Source organism: Rhinolophus sinicus, chromosome 1 (assembly GCF_057876585.1).
Source record: "Rhinolophus sinicus isolate RSI-liver-muscle chromosome 1, RSI-T2T, whole genome shotgun sequence".
In the NCBI taxonomy this organism is placed as follows: domain Eukaryota; kingdom Metazoa; phylum Chordata; class Mammalia; order Chiroptera; family Rhinolophidae; genus Rhinolophus; species Rhinolophus sinicus.
The window spans coordinates 52,210,322-52,227,375 of record NC_142501.1 but is presented as its reverse complement, the minus strand read 5'-3'; the positions used below and the strand labels follow the sequence as shown (position 1 = coordinate 52,227,375).

General features: G+C 49.7%; 1 protein-coding gene across 1 annotated transcript; it reads left to right on the top strand.

Annotated features, from left to right (window-relative positions):
- The first annotated feature begins 1,604 nt into the window (after positions 1 to 1,604).
- Positions 1,605 to 10,256, top strand: DHH (desert hedgehog signaling molecule). Its single transcript, XM_019724670.3, has 3 exons — positions 1,605 to 2,184; positions 4,885 to 5,146; positions 5,428 to 10,256. Exons 1-3 carry the CDS (start codon positions 1,882 to 1,884, stop codon positions 6,051 to 6,053), a joined length of 1,191 nt encoding a protein of 396 aa, XP_019580229.1. The 5' UTR covers positions 1,605 to 1,881; the 3' UTR covers positions 6,054 to 10,256.
- Positions 10,257 to 17,054: the final 6,798 nt, after the last annotated feature.

The window sequence follows — 17,054 nt, the reverse complement described above, 5'->3', positions numbered from 1 at the left end:
ATTCTCCTTGTTAGTGACCTTTGGGGACTTGGGTCTGGTGTTAAGCCATACAGTTAGGCAGTGGGACGCTCCTCTCCCTGAGCCTTGCCGAAAGCTGGCTGGTTCCCCGACTCTTCCTTATACCCATGGCCTCATTTTGGTGCCTTGGTTACTGGGGGTTGGTGGGCGTGGGAGTCGGAGTAAGATAATCTCCCCCTGTACACACATCCTCAGCCCTGTCCTCCCTGACTTCACCATTGGATGTGGAATAAAAGAAGTAGCTGACTGACAAGGGTTTGATCCACCTCAGAGAAGAAGCTAACTCCACCTTTCCAGAGGCTATCAGTGCCTTGAATGCTATGTAAGCCCCTTGCTATGTTGGGGTTAGGGGCAAAGTTTCTGCTCAGGGTTATGCATGTGCATTACGCAACTTCTAGGACCACCATTCATTTCATAGTCTTATCTATAGTGACTGACTATTTTCTTGTAAATGGCAGTCAAGTGTCTTGAAGAAGGAGTTTTGGGTTTTTTTTGTTCTACTGTACACAAAGGAGCTGTGCATGCTAGCTGTGGAGCTGAGAGGTGAATATGGAATACAAAAAAAAAGTGGGTGCCACGAATACTTGCTGAGCACCCTACTACAGGCCAAGCCACGGGGATGCGATAAACAAGTTTGTGCTTAAGAATTGCTTTGTCTAGTAAGGGTGACAGGAATTCTAATACTGTACCACAATGGATGGCAGTTAATTACTGGTTCTCAAGGAAATAGAGGTGGGCAGTGTCAGGACATTAGAGAAGGCTTCTTAGAGAAAGTGATTTCTAAACAGTCATAGATTGGTGGGTAAAGTGTCCCAGGCTCAAAGCCTCTGAGATGAGATCTGAGTGGCTGGAAGCAGAGCTCCAGGGGGTCCAGAGAGGGTGAAGGTTAGAGAGGTGAAAGGAAACTATCATTAGCTTGTTAGAGACTTAAGCACCCACTGCCCTCCAGCAACTTCCAATTGACAAGTTACTCTTTTGAAAAGAAACAGCCATTGGGTGTCTAACAAGGACAAAAGAGGGGTCAAATTTTGAAGTCCTAAACCAGATAAATTACAAAGCTCAGTTCCTGATTCTGAGGGAAGCTCCCAGTAGAAGGCTGCAAAGCTACTAGGGAAAATGGTCTCCTGGTATCCACCCTTTCCAGTCCTGGTTACTGCTCATGAGATGGAAATGGTGGTTTGGGAAGGGCCACAGAGAAGGGAGGCTCTGGTTATATGCACAAAGAGCTTGGCTGGCCTTGGGCAGAAGCTGGAACCCATACTTCCTGGATGGTAGCAGAGGACATGGCCTGCCAGGGTAGGCTTTGAGAGAGCAAAGGTCCAATTCAAGTGTCGGAGGAGGGTGGTTTGGTGCCAACCTTAGACTTTGAGGTAGAAGGATGCTTCTTCAGGCAACTGACAATTGTAAAGCTACTAGGTTTTCCTGGGCAGGTGACTGCCTGTTTTCCAGGATGGGACACACTTCAGTCACGAACTGGACCGGCGGTGACCGGCTAGAGCTCCCGCCCTGGTGGGAGGGGGCGGGCCGGTCCTGGGTGAAGGGCGGGGGGGCGGGGCCAGGGGCCACTTAAGGCGGAGCCCCAGCATAGTGGCAGCGCCGGAGCCTGGCGGCAGAGCCAGGCTGGGCTGGCACTCACCCACGACCCCCCTTCCCTGCTATGATGGCCCGTCAGTAGCAGGTTCCAGACCCCCCGAGGGCATGTAGGCAGAGCTAGCGATAACCAGGTGCGCAGAGCCACAAGAGCTCTAGGGCACTCTGGGGCAGCTCTGGCTCTGCCTGCTGCGCTCTCTGGTGAAATGCCCAACTGACGGGTGAGCTGGTGAGGACAAGAACGTTCCCTTTTGGCCCGAGTCCGCTGCATCCATGGCGCTGCCGGCCAGTCTGGTGCCCCTGTGCTGCTTGGTACTTTTGGCGTTGCCTGCCCAGAGCTGCGGCCCGGGCCGGGGGCCGGTTGGCCGGCGCCGCTACGTGCGCAAGCAGCTTGTGCCGCTGCTCTACAAGCAATTTGTGCCCAGCGTGCCGGAACGTACCCTGGGCGCCAGTGGGCCGGCGGAAGGGAGGGTGGCAAGGGGCTCAGAGCGCTTCAGGGACCTGGTGCCCAACTACAACCCCGACATCATCTTCAAGGATGAGGAAAACAGTGGCGCAGACCGACTGATGACTGAGGTAAGGAGGGCCTCTACCCACCTGCGCCAGGGCACTGCCAACTTCTCTGCTTTTCTAGGGCAGCCCCAGAGGGTGAGCTGGGCTTCATCTATAGAGACCTTGATCTCAAAGACCTTACCCTCTCCTCCAAACACACACACACACTTCTGCTGACTGAAATGAGTGATCAGGAGGGATCCGAACAGGGAGAGGCTGGGATGCGGAGGGGGAGGAGGGACTAGTGAGAGTGAAGCTGGGAGAGACAGCGAGGGCGGGGAAAGGGGGATGGCGGCAGGCGAGACGGGAAATGGCTGAGGCGTGGACCGGGGGTCAGCTACTGAGCCAGGCAGGAAGGGCTGGGGTGAGCTGGGGGCCAGGAGCTGGCTAGGCAGCAGACAGAAAGCTCTGCCCTTAGCCTGGCTCCTGACCTGATTGTGGAAAAGCTCCGTGAGCCAGAAACTGAAGGGGGCTGGGAAAGGGTGGCCAAGGGTCAGGTCATCAGGCCATCTACCTGAGGAGGGGCTGGACAAGAATTGTCTCTGGCATGGAGGAGTCATCCTAGAGCCAGAGCAAGGCTACTCTAGAGTCTAAATGACTATCTTGAGGAGTGAAAAGCAGTCCTCACTGAGAAGAGACAGACCCACCTGAGAACCAAACTGTTACTGCATCCATCAAGCTCAGTTTAGCTCTGGGGCTTTCCTTGGAATTAAAGCATGAAAATAAATTCACTGCCATGTATTGAGCATCTGCTGCAGACCAAAACCTAACCAAGCCAGGGCGAGGTGAGTAATGCCTTGGATGAGAAGGACCACCTCTGGTCAGTGATCTCAAATGTGAGAACTGAAAGGAAACGGGAGGCCACATTCTTCAACCCCACCCCACCCCCCATTTTACAGTGAGAACTGGGCCCCAGGAGGAAAAGTGATTTAATCAAAGTCTTAAAACTAATTAGCGGCATGGCTGGGACTAGAATTCAGAACTCCTGATTCTAAGTCCTATACACTTTCCATTACACCACCTAATTGTGTATAGAGTGGGGTGGTGGAGGGAGAGGGAGGGGTACGGATTTCCTCTGATTAATTGCCATAGTTTTCCAGGTTACTTTGCTGGGAAAACCTGTCCAGTGGAGAAAGCCTTCTTGTTCCTTCCCTGAAGCCTTCCTCCTATCCAGGGATTGGGAAGGGGACACTCCTTCCCCCGTTGGTCATGGGCTATTATGGTCCTTTCCTTAGGCTGCCACCTCCAGCAGAGGGGGCAGAACAAGGGACAGGCCCAGGAGGGTCTCTGACAGGCCTGGGGACCTCCTCGGTCCTGCTTATCTCCCACACCCTGGCTGCAAAAGGCCTCCATTGAATTGGCTCTGTACTGGGCTGCTGCCCCCGCAGGTCAAGGCCTCAAGGCCTCCTATGGGGACAAAACGACAAAAAGTTGGAAGGAGTTACCACCCTTCCCTTCTCTCTAATCCTGCATAGATGTAGAAGACTTGGGAAGAAGGGCAGGGGGAAAGTGTCTCTCTGGCAGTTAGGAGAAAACCAAATCCGAGGTGAGAGGTCGGAGAAGGGGAAGAAAATGAAACTGTCCTCTCTGCGCCTCCTCCCGATTTGCCCGTGCTATGGTGCGCGCCAAGGTCTCCGGCTCCCAGACTAGAGCGGCAGAGATAACCGTGGTCTCACTCCCCCGGGTGCAGGCTTCCAGCCGCTGCTGCTTTTCCTCCTCTCCACTCCCACCCTGCAGGGGGCCCCCCAGATCCGCGCAAGGGCAGCTCCCGTTATTTTCAGGTGTTACTCCCACGCCTTTCTGGGCTGCATCTGGACCAGAGATGGAGAGATGGGGGCTCTCGGGGCTGGCAGAGCCTGAGCTGGAACTGGGAGGGATGGCCGAGCTGGGGGAGGGGACCGGCAGCCCAGAGCAGGGATGGGGGGCGCGGCTTTCTGCCCTTTCCTCTCCCAGCGCCCGGGTGGCTGAAAAGCGCCTTTGTGGATGGAGCTGCTGAGTCCGCTTCTCCCGGCGCGTCCCCGGCCTCGGCCCGGGATTCTCGCTCGGTTAAGTCATCCCGGAGAATGGCCATTGTACTTCGCGCAGCCCCCGCCACCCCAACCCTTTTTCCAGCAGCCTTGATCCCGCACGCCTCCTCTTGGTCACCTCTGTGAGGGGCACTCGCACCATGAAGGGGTTAATGCTAGGGGCTGAAAGGAGGAGGAGGAGGAAGGAAGGAAGGAAGGAAAGAAGGAAGGAAGCAGTGCCCGGTGCCAGGGAAGGCAACGAAACAAAAGATGAATCAGGCGGAGGGAGGGCAGCCGGGGCTTGGGGCGGGGACCAGGCTCAAATAGGGGCTCCTCTCGGGGAGCCAGGCTGCTCAACCCCTCCCTAACCAAGCTTCCACCAGCCACCTCAACGCTTGCCCTCTCCCAGGTTGAGCTGAGGTCCCAGAACGAGTAGGGGTGAGGGACGGTCATGAAAAATGGGGAAAGAGCTAGGTATAGGCGCCCCCTCTCAACCTCAGACGTACACCCACAGTTCTCCAACGATGCTCTGGGAAAGGAACGCAGATTGGCGACTACACCTATGCCGATTCTCACTTCCCCAGGACACTCAAAAAGCCAGGAGCCAGTGGAATGGGGACGGGAAAACAGAAAAATCGACCCTCCGGTCCAAGTCCCTTTTTGCCCCCATGCTGGTGGTAGTGGTAGTGAGGAGACTGACTTCTTTATTCCTCGCCAGCGTTGTAAGGAGCGGGTGAACGCGCTGGCCATTGCTGTGATGAACATGTGGCCTGGAGTGCGCCTCCGGGTGACCGAAGGCTGGGACGAGGACGGCCACCATGCTCAGGACTCACTCCACTACGAAGGCCGTGCCTTGGACATCACGACGTCCGACCGCGACCGCAATAAGTATGGGTTGCTGGCACGCCTGGCAGTGGAAGCCGGCTTCGACTGGGTCTACTACGAGTCCCGCAACCACGTCCACGTGTCGGTCAAAGCCGGTACAGTAGGGGGTGGGTGGTGAGGTCTGCCCAAAGGGGCTCTCTCGGGGAAACTGAGGCTGCACAGCCCTTTTGCGACTCTAGGGGAGACCAAGGTGGGCGTTGGTGTTGTACACAACCCTTCTATTTCGGCCCAAGTTGGGGCCAGATCTGTGGGAAATTGCAGTTGTCCCGGGACTGGTGAGGTCTGCGCTGGGCTTGACCCACATCTTTAAGAATCTGTTCTAATATTCTGGAACCGCGGGTCTTCATCCAATCTTCTCTATGCTTGTTCCCTGCAGATAACTCTCTGGCGGTCAGGGCAGGCGGCTGCTTTCCGGGAAATGCCACTGTGCGCCTACGGAGCGGCGAGCGGAAAGGGCTGCGGGAACTGCATGGCGGGGACTGGGTGCTGGCGGCAGACGCTACAGGCCGGGTGGTGCCCACGCCCGTGCTGCTCTTCCTGGACCGGGACTTGCAGCGCCGGGCTTCCTTCGTGGCTGTGGAGACCGAGCGGCCCCCGCGCAAGCTGTTGCTCACGCCCTGGCACCTAGTGTTCGCTGCTCGAGGGCCAGCGCCGGCGCCAGGAGACTTTGCACCGGTGTTCGCGCGCCGGCTGCGCGCGGGGGACTCGGTGCTGGCGCCCGGCGGGGACGCGCTGAGGCCAGCGCGCGTGGCCCGCGTGGCACGGGAGGAAGCCGTGGGTGTGTTCGCGCCGCTCACGGCGCACGGGACCCTGCTGGTCAACGACGTCCTGGCCTCGTGCTACGCGGTTTTGGAGAGTCACCAGTGGGCGCACCGCGCCTTTGCTCCTTTGCGCCTGCTGCACGCGCTGGGGGCGCTGCTGCCGGGCGGGGCCGTCCAACCGACCGGCATGCATTGGTACTCCCGGTTCCTCTATCGCTTGGCAGAGGAGCTGCTGGGCTGAGCGCTCTAGGCATAGAAACCTCCAGGCGCCCGCCGAAACGGCAGTGTGGGGGCCGAGATCTGGGGATGTGGGCAGCAGACCATGCTGATTGGGAGGGAGGGAGGGACAGGGAGAAAAATGAAGGCGGGACTGCCAGGTTTAGGGGCAACCTCCAACTTCGAGGAGGTAGTCCCGGGTCCTGGGTAGGTGGGGTTGATATTGGGTACTCCTTGAGGAGGACTGTTTCACCTCTTCTTCCCCAGTGCCTCAGCCCCACCCGATTATTTTATTTTATTTTCTATTTATAAATCGTAATATAATGATCTGCTTGCCCAGCTTGGCAAGATGAAGGGCTGGGGCACGGTGTTAACACTGTCTGGCACAGCCAGCCCATTTGACGCCTGACATTTTCCTACAGGTGGGTTAATAAAGGGAAGGCTTCTGGGAGCTTACTGGAAAATATTTCTATTTTGAGGGTGATTCACCTCCAGAGTGGAGAGAAAGGGGCACAGTCTGAGTGAATCCCTTACACCCCACACCTCCCTCCGTCCCCAGCAGATCTCCGGCCCGCCCCCCCTGGCTTTCTCCCCTCAGAGGAGGCGTCCCAATCGATCAGCAAGACTCCAAAAAAGTCGTGCCTTTTTCTAGGCTGCTGGTCCCTTTTCCCACCCAGAGAGGACAGCATTCTGCCCCTACGGTTGCTTGCATACCGGCTGTTGTGGGCGCTGGGGTTGTCCAAAGAGCGAAAGGGCACAAGCTCGTCCTTTCCCAGGCTCAGGCCATTGTGGGTACTAATACTCAAAGATTTCTGGCCCCCGATTGTTAGCCTGCAGTCCTGGTCTCACCCCCAAGTCAATCAGCCTAGTCCCCATCCTACACTGATGTAAGGATTTGGATGGGGCCGATGTCGGTTTTGTTTTTTTTCTGGGATGTCACTGGACCAATTGTGACCCGTGGCAAACCACAGTTAAGTCATAACTGATAGTCCCCATACATTCTTGGTCAAGAGAAAGAACCTGGACAGAAGGTTGGAACCTATTCCTCCTGAAGGGCGGCTCCTGGAGAACAAATTCAGCCCTGGTGTATGGGGGAAATAGGCTCTCCAAGCAAGGGCTTATGGGTAGTACAACCCGAACGCCCTTCCTGATTGATTGCCTGTCTTGGTTGTTGTTTCTACTGGTTTCCTCCACCGTCTCCCTCTTCCCTCTCCCATTATTGCCGGATCTGCTTCCCTGGCCTGTGTGTTTCTGGAATCTTAGGCTTCCAACACAGCAGACGCCTGAAATCCAGGCGGGCAGGTGCCCCTGAGTTAGGAATGGAAGCCGTAAGGAAGTTGGCCTGCACTGGAAGGGGAGTGTCTAGGGCCTGGGGGTAGGTCAGACGTTGGTGGTACCACCTGGACTCTGCCCTTCCCTGTAGGCGCAGTTTTCCCAGCAGCTGGTTCCTGCTATACACCGCCCTCTGGTGGTCTTCAGGATCAGTTCCCTTCTAGACCAGAGGAAAGAGAGCTACCGATATGTACAGTTGGCCCTTGAACGACGTGGGCGTTAGGAGAGCCTACCTCTCCCAAAGAAGGAAATCTGCGTATAACTACTGCTGAACTACTGAAATGGGTGGACTGGACCTGCGCAAAGGAGCCTTCTTGAAGGAGGCGAGAAGTGGTGCTTGGGGTTTGTTAAGTTGAAGGGCTGAGCCACAGGTGTCAGCGCCTGGTGAGGAGTCCACCTTTGGGAAAGCCCTTCCAAACAGGCATTTATGCATGTCTAGTGCCTGATTTAGCTCTGTAGCTCCTGGAAGCCACTATAGGCTGCAACTACTATAGGCTGCAACTACTATAGGCTGCAACTACTATAGCTGTAGCCTGTAGACGTCCAGACTTCCAGGTACATCCAAGTTGCCCCTTCACCTCCTTCACCCTTGTGACCCTTGAGTTCAGTGTCTCAAGGTGAAAGCATACTTAGGGTTCCAGGTAGTACTTGATGAAGACAACATTGGGAAGCGGTTGAAGTTTACCTATTGTGTCCTTCCACCCACCATGCCCCTCAGTCTCCACCAGGGGCCTCTTGTCATCCCAGAAGTGCACTTCAAGCTGTGGATCTTTCCTACTTGGTTTCTAAACCTGCCCTTGTCACCCTCTATCAGATGCTGATGTCCTCCAGTCATGTCACTTCAAGTGATGACTAATCTGATGAACTAATTAGTCTTCCTATGTTAATGGGGTCCTTGTGTTTCCTACTCTTCCCAGGTATGGGTATATCTTACTTAATGGCCTGCTGAGAACACATTCTTACACCTTAAAACCATAATGGTGCTGATTCCTAGCACCTTCATAACTTGGGCAGGGGGAACTAATTGGTTTTCCTTAAACTGTATCCTGTCAGCCCTGGCCTGAGGCTCACCTCTCACACACCTACCCCTGCTTCTATCTCTCATTGTCCTTGTCCTATGGAGGTCCTCCCAGCTGCCTAAAAAAATCCATCACCTGCCTGCAAGTAGCGAAGAGCACCATCTCCATGAAGCTGACCAGGAGGGCATAGTCACTTGGCCACACAACAACTCTAATTGCAGCACCTCTTCTGTCAACAAAATAGGCAATGAAGACTGGGAAAAGGGCATAGCTTGGAAGTCCGGCTGACCTGTAGATAATGATACTTCCTGACAGGAGGTATCGCATATGCCCAGTGGGGAGCACTCAGTAAATATGTCGTGTGGTCTGCATCCATCTTTCACTACCTTTGCCACTTTCTCTGCCTCTCTCCTGACCACTCCTTTAGGAGCACTACTAATGATTCCCAATCTTTTTGAAGGGGTTATGTTGCCGCAATTGTTTAATTTCATAACACTCCTTTCCTCGAAGTTGCAGTGTGACACATTGGGTTTGTTTTAGAACTAATGTATGGTTTCGAGTACTCTTGTTTTGAGAATTTGCAGAGCATTTTATGATAATCCTGGCAAGAGCTCTGCGTACCAGGAAACCAGAGTTGAAACCACGGCTTCAAGGTCCAGGTGACCTTTCCATTGCCCAGAATTCAGAACCGCCCCCCCCTTCCTTTAGGCAGGATTTACTGAATGTCTACAGTGTAGCACTGTGTGAGGCACTGAAAAACACACAAAAGGTTAGGAAACAGCTTCTTTCCCTGGAAACGCAGACATAAAGGTATAAAAGATGATTAAGTACCATAGCAACATTGTACTAAATCAGGGGGAGTTGAATAGACAGTAAATGTCATAGTACAGAGAAGACCTTGTGGAGAAAGTAGGGCCTGAATAGGATGTTGAAGCATGTGTGGGTAGAGGAGACCAGAAAGGGCATTCCAGGCAGAAATAACATCGGCAAGGACTTGGAATCTGGGATGAAGATGTGCAAGCTGGTTAGAGCGGGAGACGGGGAAGTATAACTATACGTAGTTGCTGCTTCCTGAGGATTATGACATGCCCGGCCCTGTTCTAGCGCTTTACACGCATTCTCATTTACTCCTCAGAATAACCCTGTGAGATTGTATTACAGATGAGGAAACTGAGGCAGAGAGGTTTAAATCACTTGCCCAACTTACCATAGCCAGTAAGTGATGGAACTGGGGTAGGAATAACAAGAAATACGACCGCCGTGAGGTATGCGACCACATCCTATGTGTCTTAAGCTGTTTTGGACTCTTCCTCATTTCCTTTCTCAAGCCACTAATAAGTCCTAGCATTCTGACAGTTACTTCTCTCTCTTTTTCATTGGCTCTTCTTCCTCCTGCTTGGATGGCTAGCTGCCCTAACCAAAGCCACCTAGTCCTCAATTAAGGAAATATCTACACAGGTACAGGTTTCTGGTGGGAACACGTGCAGACTGGTACACCCACACACAAAGCTCTTTTTGGATTAAAGGAGAAGGGAGTTGAGCTTTGTTACAGACTGAATATATGTGCCCTCTCAAAATTCATATGTTGAAGCTCTTAATGCCTATGTGGCTGATGGGGCCCCTAAGGAAGTAATTAAGTTATAAAATGAAGTTATAAAAGTGGGGCCCTGATCTGATCACATTAGTTTCCTTATAAGAAGAGCTTGCTTTGTCACTCTTCACATGCACCAAGGAAAGGACATCTGAGGGCAATAGTGAGAAGGTGGCTGTCTGCAGGCCAGGAAGAGTGCTCTCAGCAGAAACCAAATTGCCCAGAACCTTGATCTTGGATTTTCCTAGCTCTCAAAACTGTGAAACAATAAATGTTTGATGTCTAAGCCGCCTAGTCTATGGTATTTTGTTATGACAGCCCAGAAGCTTCCAGAAATGTTTGAAGTAAGGAGAAGCTAGTGCTTAGACAGGGTCTTAGTGAAAACAATCAACTCTGCTCGAGTAACGAGCCTTTCTGACCTAGAACCTTGACATGCTTATTCCAGACTGCTTTTGTGGTCCCTGCTGTATTGAAGGAAGCCTTCTTCTCTGGCTGGGAGGCTGAAGAAGCTGTTTACAGAAAGAAGGTTATGGCTGGTCAGGGTATTTCCCTGTGGGGGATTTTGTAGCCAATTAGCACATTCAAACCCTTTCCTCTCTGCTATTGTCTCTATATGTGATTTGGTTGATGTATACAAATGAACCTCTCCCATGAGATGAGGGTATCTGCAATAAAGTTTTACTGGGTGCCTACACTCTACCAAATATTGTGCTGTGCCATGGGATAGGACAGTCAAGTTGAGCATGGCTCTTACAGTTCATCTGGAAGACAGGCAAAAGTGGTTGGGAGGTTGTTGAGTGTGGGGAAAGAGATGAGAAGGGGCATTGAAGCTGAGACCTGAAAGATGTGTAAGAGATGTTCAAGCAGAAGGAGCAGCATGTGCAAAGGCTTGGAGTCGAGCAAGAGTAAGATGAATCTGAGGAGCATCCACACGTTCAGTATAATGAGAGGGAGGTATGATCCACTTGAAGGATTTTCAGTTTTGTCCTAAAGAAGAAAAGCAATTGTGGAATTGGAAGCAGGTGAGGAGGAAAAAAAAAATCAAACTTGCATTTTAAAAAGGAAGTTGGCAATTTGGGTCGTCTTTATCCCTAGGTTAGTTGGTCCTCATCTGAGCACATGAGTTTCTCTAGTTCTGATCGCAAGTAGTAAATGTCCCTATCTCCACACACAGTATCATGGGAGCAGATGGTGGGGAGCAGTGTAGGGAAGTTGGAGCAGGACGGGAGAGGATAGGAATAGAATTGAAGATTGTTGGCGTAAGAAATGTCCAAACCTGTAGAGAATTTCTATGAGTTTATTTCAGCCAAACTGATGACATATGCTGGGGAGAAAGACCTCAAATGCTCAGGAAAATAACAGTTTTGCAGTTTTCTTTTATGCATTTGAAATTGAGGGAACATAAGGAAAATTGTATGAAGGTGGGAGGAAGCAAGGTGGGATGATTACAGGATAGTTAAGTTTATCTGCTCTCTTAAGGTTGGTGATGCTTTCCAAGGGGTATTACTTCTGGCATCTCAAAGGTGTGTTAACCTACATGCACAAGAACAATGGACAAAGCTTGCTTAAATACCGTTCACTAAAGAAGTTATAGGCCTGGGACATGACTACCAACCCTGACCTGCCCAGTTAGGAATTTATGATCAGATCACCCTGTGAGGTTACTTTTCATAGAACCCCCTTTTTCATCCACAAGGTGATACCTCCAGTCTTGGCTTTGCTGTTCTCTCAAACCTACAGCCAAACCATCTCTCAACTTCTCTCTTTGGGTGCACATAACCTAAGAACACAGTTGTCTGATTTCAAACCACATGATGTCCACACAGAAGTCCTTGGAACTGGGGACTCTTTTTCTGCTCTTCTCTTTTGCTTTCCAGAGATTCTTTCAGCAGAGCCTGAGCTTAGCTTGGAGCTGATAGCCCTATGCTGAGACAGAGCTGCCACCCTGAGAGCCAGGTCTGGGCTGAACATTGCAGCTGCCCAGGGAACAGCTGGTTAAGCCCTCAGCAGCTGCAGCAGCTGGGATTCCACCCAACATTTGAGCTGGGATTAATCCTATTTCCTCCACACACATCCCTCCCTTGTTCTAGTCCCTGGCTAGTCTATAGTATCTCGTGGAATCTATGAGACTAGATATTATGAGTCTCTTCATGAATTAAGCTGAAGCCAAAGTCACCCATCTTCCTCTTCTCTTGGAGGCAGCTGGCCCAAGACACTTCAGGACCACCACAAGAAGGAGAGCGTGGATCTCGCACACACACAACCTCCTTTTCCTCATTCTCTATCCTTTGATGAACTGGCTAGAATGGATTATTTTTTGAAATGTCTGATTTTCAATAACTGTTAGAATTGTCTAAAGATGAAAGGACTTCTTTGGTGGGGTGAGGAGGTGGATTTCCTTTATCTCTCAAAGACTCTATACCAAGGCCTGGAAATGTGGTGGGAGGGTTGCAGGAGGATCAAGCATCATACTAATGGTTGTCACTTTTAAACTGTGACTGCTTCTCATTTAACTGTGATTCTACAGTTAAGAACAATAGGGCTGTATATTCTATTTGGTGCTTATGCACCAGCTGTGTAACCTTGACGAAATCACTTCATAAGAGATGCCAGAGGTTACAATGAGGTGCTTCTAAGAGGTTGGAAATAAGGAGGTGCTCTCAAATTAATATACAAATGAACAGGGCAGTTCCTCCCAGGTCCAGAGACTTGACTCCCTCTCTTCAACAAATATTTATTAAGCCCCTGCAAGTACTAATAGGCATTGTTCTATGCTAGGGGTTTTTGATGTTTTTTCTGGAGAAACACCCCAGTAATTTAAATGGATTAAATTAATTAAGTTTTAGCTTGGAGGAGTGACCTGATCAAATTTGGGTTGTCAAAAGGTCACTCTAGCTGCTGAGTGGATAGTGGATTAGAAGGAGTTACGGGGTCCAGAGAGAACAGGAAAAGAGGATAATGCAGGAGTGCAGATGAGAAATGATGTTGGCAGAGATAAAGAGATGGCAGTGGAGATGGAAAGAAAGGACAATTTCAGGAAATATTTATATTTGTGGGATTGATAGGATTTGGTGGTTGGTTGAATAAAGGCGGAAGTAAAGAGTAAGTGGAAGGAGAAAGATTTCTCTCAGTGCTATCTACTTGTTCCTGATACTGATAATATCAATCTGAAGTGGATGTGGCAAATGGGCAACTCAGTCAATCAGAATTGTTACCGTGTACCCAGAATTTTCTTGGGGAGGGAGATGCCTAGTGTGGTCACTGGTGGGGCAGGGATGGTTCTTCAGGCTTCCTTATGACCTGGTGGAAATAGCACAGAGTCTTCTCCTTTTATCCTAAGTTTCTGCTCATTAGGCAACAACCTGGTTCCTCACTGGAAAGAAGAATGCCCTAGATAGAGGATGCAGGCATCCTGGGTAATGGAAAGGAAAGCAGTGGACACACGGGCGTGATGGGACCCAGACCAGGTGCTCATGCATTGTGGTGTGGATTCCCTAGCACATGAGTGTTTGGAGGGGTTCTGAACAAGTCCAGTTCCCAAGCTGGCTACACGGAGTGCTCTTCTCAGGACTACCTTTCTCAGTTGGTGTCCAGAGCAGGGGCCAGACCATCTGCCTTCCTCTGGACATATACCTCTCCAGCTACACTGTGAATTCACTTTTAAACTAATAATGATAATATTATGATGGCTTCACTTTAATGAGGACCAACTCTTTCATAATGCAGTGATAAGGATATCACATACATGATCTCATTTACTTTTCACAACAGTTGTGCAAAATAAGTACTTGATTCCAAGGATTTAAGTGGGTCACAAGGAGGGGTAGGGGTCTGGGTTCCGAGACTATGCAGTCGGAAACGATAGCTCAAATCACAGAACCACGACAGTCAGAGCACTGTGGCAATTGCCACTCAGCACTAGACACTGCAATTTGCAGACCGATGCCCAATACTGGATGCTGGAGGGCACTGCTGGTACTACTGGCATGGTCCACCTTGGAACTCCATCTTTCTGCCGGCAGCCAGAATGACAAACATCTACCTGTTGTCCTAACCATTTCATAGAAGAGAGACTAAGCCTCAGAGTAGTTAAGTAACCTGCCTGAGATCACATCGTGAACAAGCCAGGATTTGAAACCTGACCTGGTTAACTACAAAGTCCATGCTCTTTCCGCTAGTATGTTTTGCTGCTGGGATGCACTTCACTGCTCCAGGCTGCCGTTTCCCAGCTGTGGTCTGGAGAAGTGGTGCTACATCAGTGGTTCTCCAAGTGTGGTCCTAGGTCAGCAACCGCAGTATCACCTGGAAAACTGCATAAAGTGCACAGTCTTGGGTCCTACCCAGACTTCCTGAATCAAAAACTCTGGTGGAGGGCACAGCAATCTTTGCATTAATAAACCGTCCAGGTGACTCTGTTGTGTCCTCAAGTTTGAGACTAACTATACCAGATGATCACCAAGGTCCTCCAGCTGTAATAGGTTATAACTCAATTATTTTATAAATTGCTGGTTGTGGTCCCTGGATTGAGCAAGGTCCCTGAGAGGAGCTAAGTATTTCCTATTTACCTAAAGTAGGCTTATCATATTATATGCTAGCAGAAGTCAAGAGTAGTTGTAAAACTAAGGGGAGAAGCAGACATATGGAACATGCAAGGAAGATGCCTGCATATGTATCCTGGTTATTTTTCTGTGGCGTGCCTAGAAACATGCACCTTAATTGGTCTATTGACATGTGAACAACTGGGAGGAGCCCCAAAATCTGCATGTCAAAAATAAATGCATTAATTCAATATTCTCCCCATGCCCCCACTAAAAAATTCTTGTTCCTCTTCCCTCTAATTGTGTAATTCTATGTCTTCTAATTCTATAAATGGAGTTGCCATCTTCCTTCACTTTGTCCCCTTTAATCAAGCCATCAACTTCATAACCTCTCTCTGGAGTACGCTTTGTATGAGTTCTCACCATCTTCTCTGTTGCTGCCCTGGTCCAGGCCCTCATGTTTCCCCTCATGGGTACTAGCTTCCTAATAGGGCTCCCTGACTCCAGCCCCAATCTCTCTCCATATGTCCTCCTCCACAAGGTCACCAGTGTGATCCTTACACAGCACAGCTCTCCTCATAGTACTTCCCTCCCCTCAATACCCTCACCAAGGAAACAGCAAAGGTTCCATTGCTTATTGCAGTGCTTTTCAAACCTTGTATTTCCATGATATGTCCATGGTCCCTTTCCACCCATATAATTATTTAATATTTTTCTCTAATTCAGTTGACTTTTCTTACTACCAACTTTAGCCTCTTCCAAGCAAAAATATTTATGAACTCATAGTTTTGGCATTGTAGCTATGGTTTTTCCTCCCGTACATTAAAACTGAATAACAACAACAAAATTTTTTTTAAGTTTGTGTATTACTTAAGTTGTCTTACCACCTACCACTGGTGGTATATTTTGAGAACCCTGGGGTGCCAAATAAAGGTTAAATTCTTTTTTTTTTTTTTTAAGATTTTATTGGGGAAGGGGAACAGGACTTTATTGGGGAACAGTGTGTACTTCCAGGACTTTTTTCCAAGTCAAGTTGTTGTCCTTTCAATCTTAGTTGTGGAGGGCGCAGCTCAGCTTCAAGTTGTCGTTCTTTTAGTCTTAGTTGCGGGGCGCAGCTCAGCTCCAGATCCAGTTGCAGTTTTCTAGTTGCAGGGGGCACAGCCCACCATCGCTTGAGGGAGTCGAACCGGCAACCTTGTGGTTGAGAGGAGGTATTCCAACCAACTGAGCCATCTGGGAGCTCAGTGGCAGCTCAGCTCAAGGTGCCGTGTTCAATCTTAGTTGCAGGGGGCGCTGCCCACCATCCCTTGTGGGACTCGAGGGATTGAACTGGCAACCTTGTGGTTGAGAGCCCACTGGCCCATGTGGGAATCGAACCGGCAGCCTTCGGAGTTAGGAGCATGGAGCTCTAACTGCCTGAGCCACCCGGTGGGCCCTAAAGGTTAAATTCTTAAAGCTGGCACTCAAAGCTATCCCTGATCTGATCTCAGTCTAATTTCCAGCCTTAATTTCCACACAGCCCACACACAGAGTGCTCCAGGTACAGGGGCTGCTCTGTATTTCCAGACACACTATGTTTTCACGCTCCCTTAGCATTTTGCTTTTTCCCCTAGGATCTTTTCAAGCTTTAAGGCCCAGCTCAGTTGTCAATTACCATGTGAAATCTCTGATCCTTTCAGACAGAATCAATAAAATTTCTTCCCTTTTCTTTCCTTCCTTTTTTCCTTCCTTCCTTCCTTCCTTCCTTCCTTCCTTCCTTCCTTCCTTCTTTTTTTTCTTTTCTTTTTTGAAGAATGTTTTCTTCCTCTAGGCTTCTAGTTACTTATACTGTGACATGAGACTTAATATAATTTGTCTTCTAATCTTTTATTTGATAATTTTCCCTACTATAGCATTCAAAGGTGTATCATTGAGTCCTTGGAGGAAACAGATTGCACACTCACATGGGGAACTGAGGAGAATATAATGAAAGATGTGGACAGGGTGAAGGAGAATCTATAAGAGTAGTGAAGCATTCTGAGTCTGGCATCACTGGGGAGCCACTAGAGGTGGTAACCCCTAGAAATGAAGGGGCAAGGAAAGGAAGGGTTGTAAGAACCCAGAGAGTGCTGTACCTGTAGCTATAGTTGAAGGAGAGAGCTACCTAACAGGTAGACACATGAGTAAGTCCAGGAAAAACAACAGAAGAATTGCCAATTCAACCCATAGAATCATGAGAAGTAATACATTGTTGTTTTAAACCACCAAGCTTTTATATATTTTGTTATACAACAATAGAGAACTGATACATCAATAGGGACGTGAATCCAACACTGTTTCTCCACCAAAGCTGTGGAAAACCAAAAAGACCTGAACATCTGTGCAATGGACCCCATAGTTTTCATGTAAAAATAGTAAAAATGTTTTCACTTTTTATAGAGATACTTAAAACAGTTTTCTGGGAGCACTTCATCTTTATTTTGTCTCGGATATTTGAGACATAGCAATATGTGATGTTGTCATTAGAAATTTTATTCCAAGCCCATTTACCTAGTATTAGGATAGTT

Coding starts and splice junctions, on each gene's coding strand:
- DHH (XM_019724670.3), top strand. CDS start 1,882: ATGGCGCTGCCGGCCAGTCTGGTGCCCCTGTGCTGCTTGGTACTTTTG. Junction 2,185..4,884: donor CAGACCGACTGATGACTGAG/GTAAGGAGGGCC, acceptor ATTCCTCGCCAG/CGTTGTAAGGAGCGGGTGAA. Junction 5,147..5,427: donor CCACGTGTCGGTCAAAGCCG/GTACAGTAGGGG, acceptor TGTTCCCTGCAG/ATAACTCTCTGGCGGTCAGG.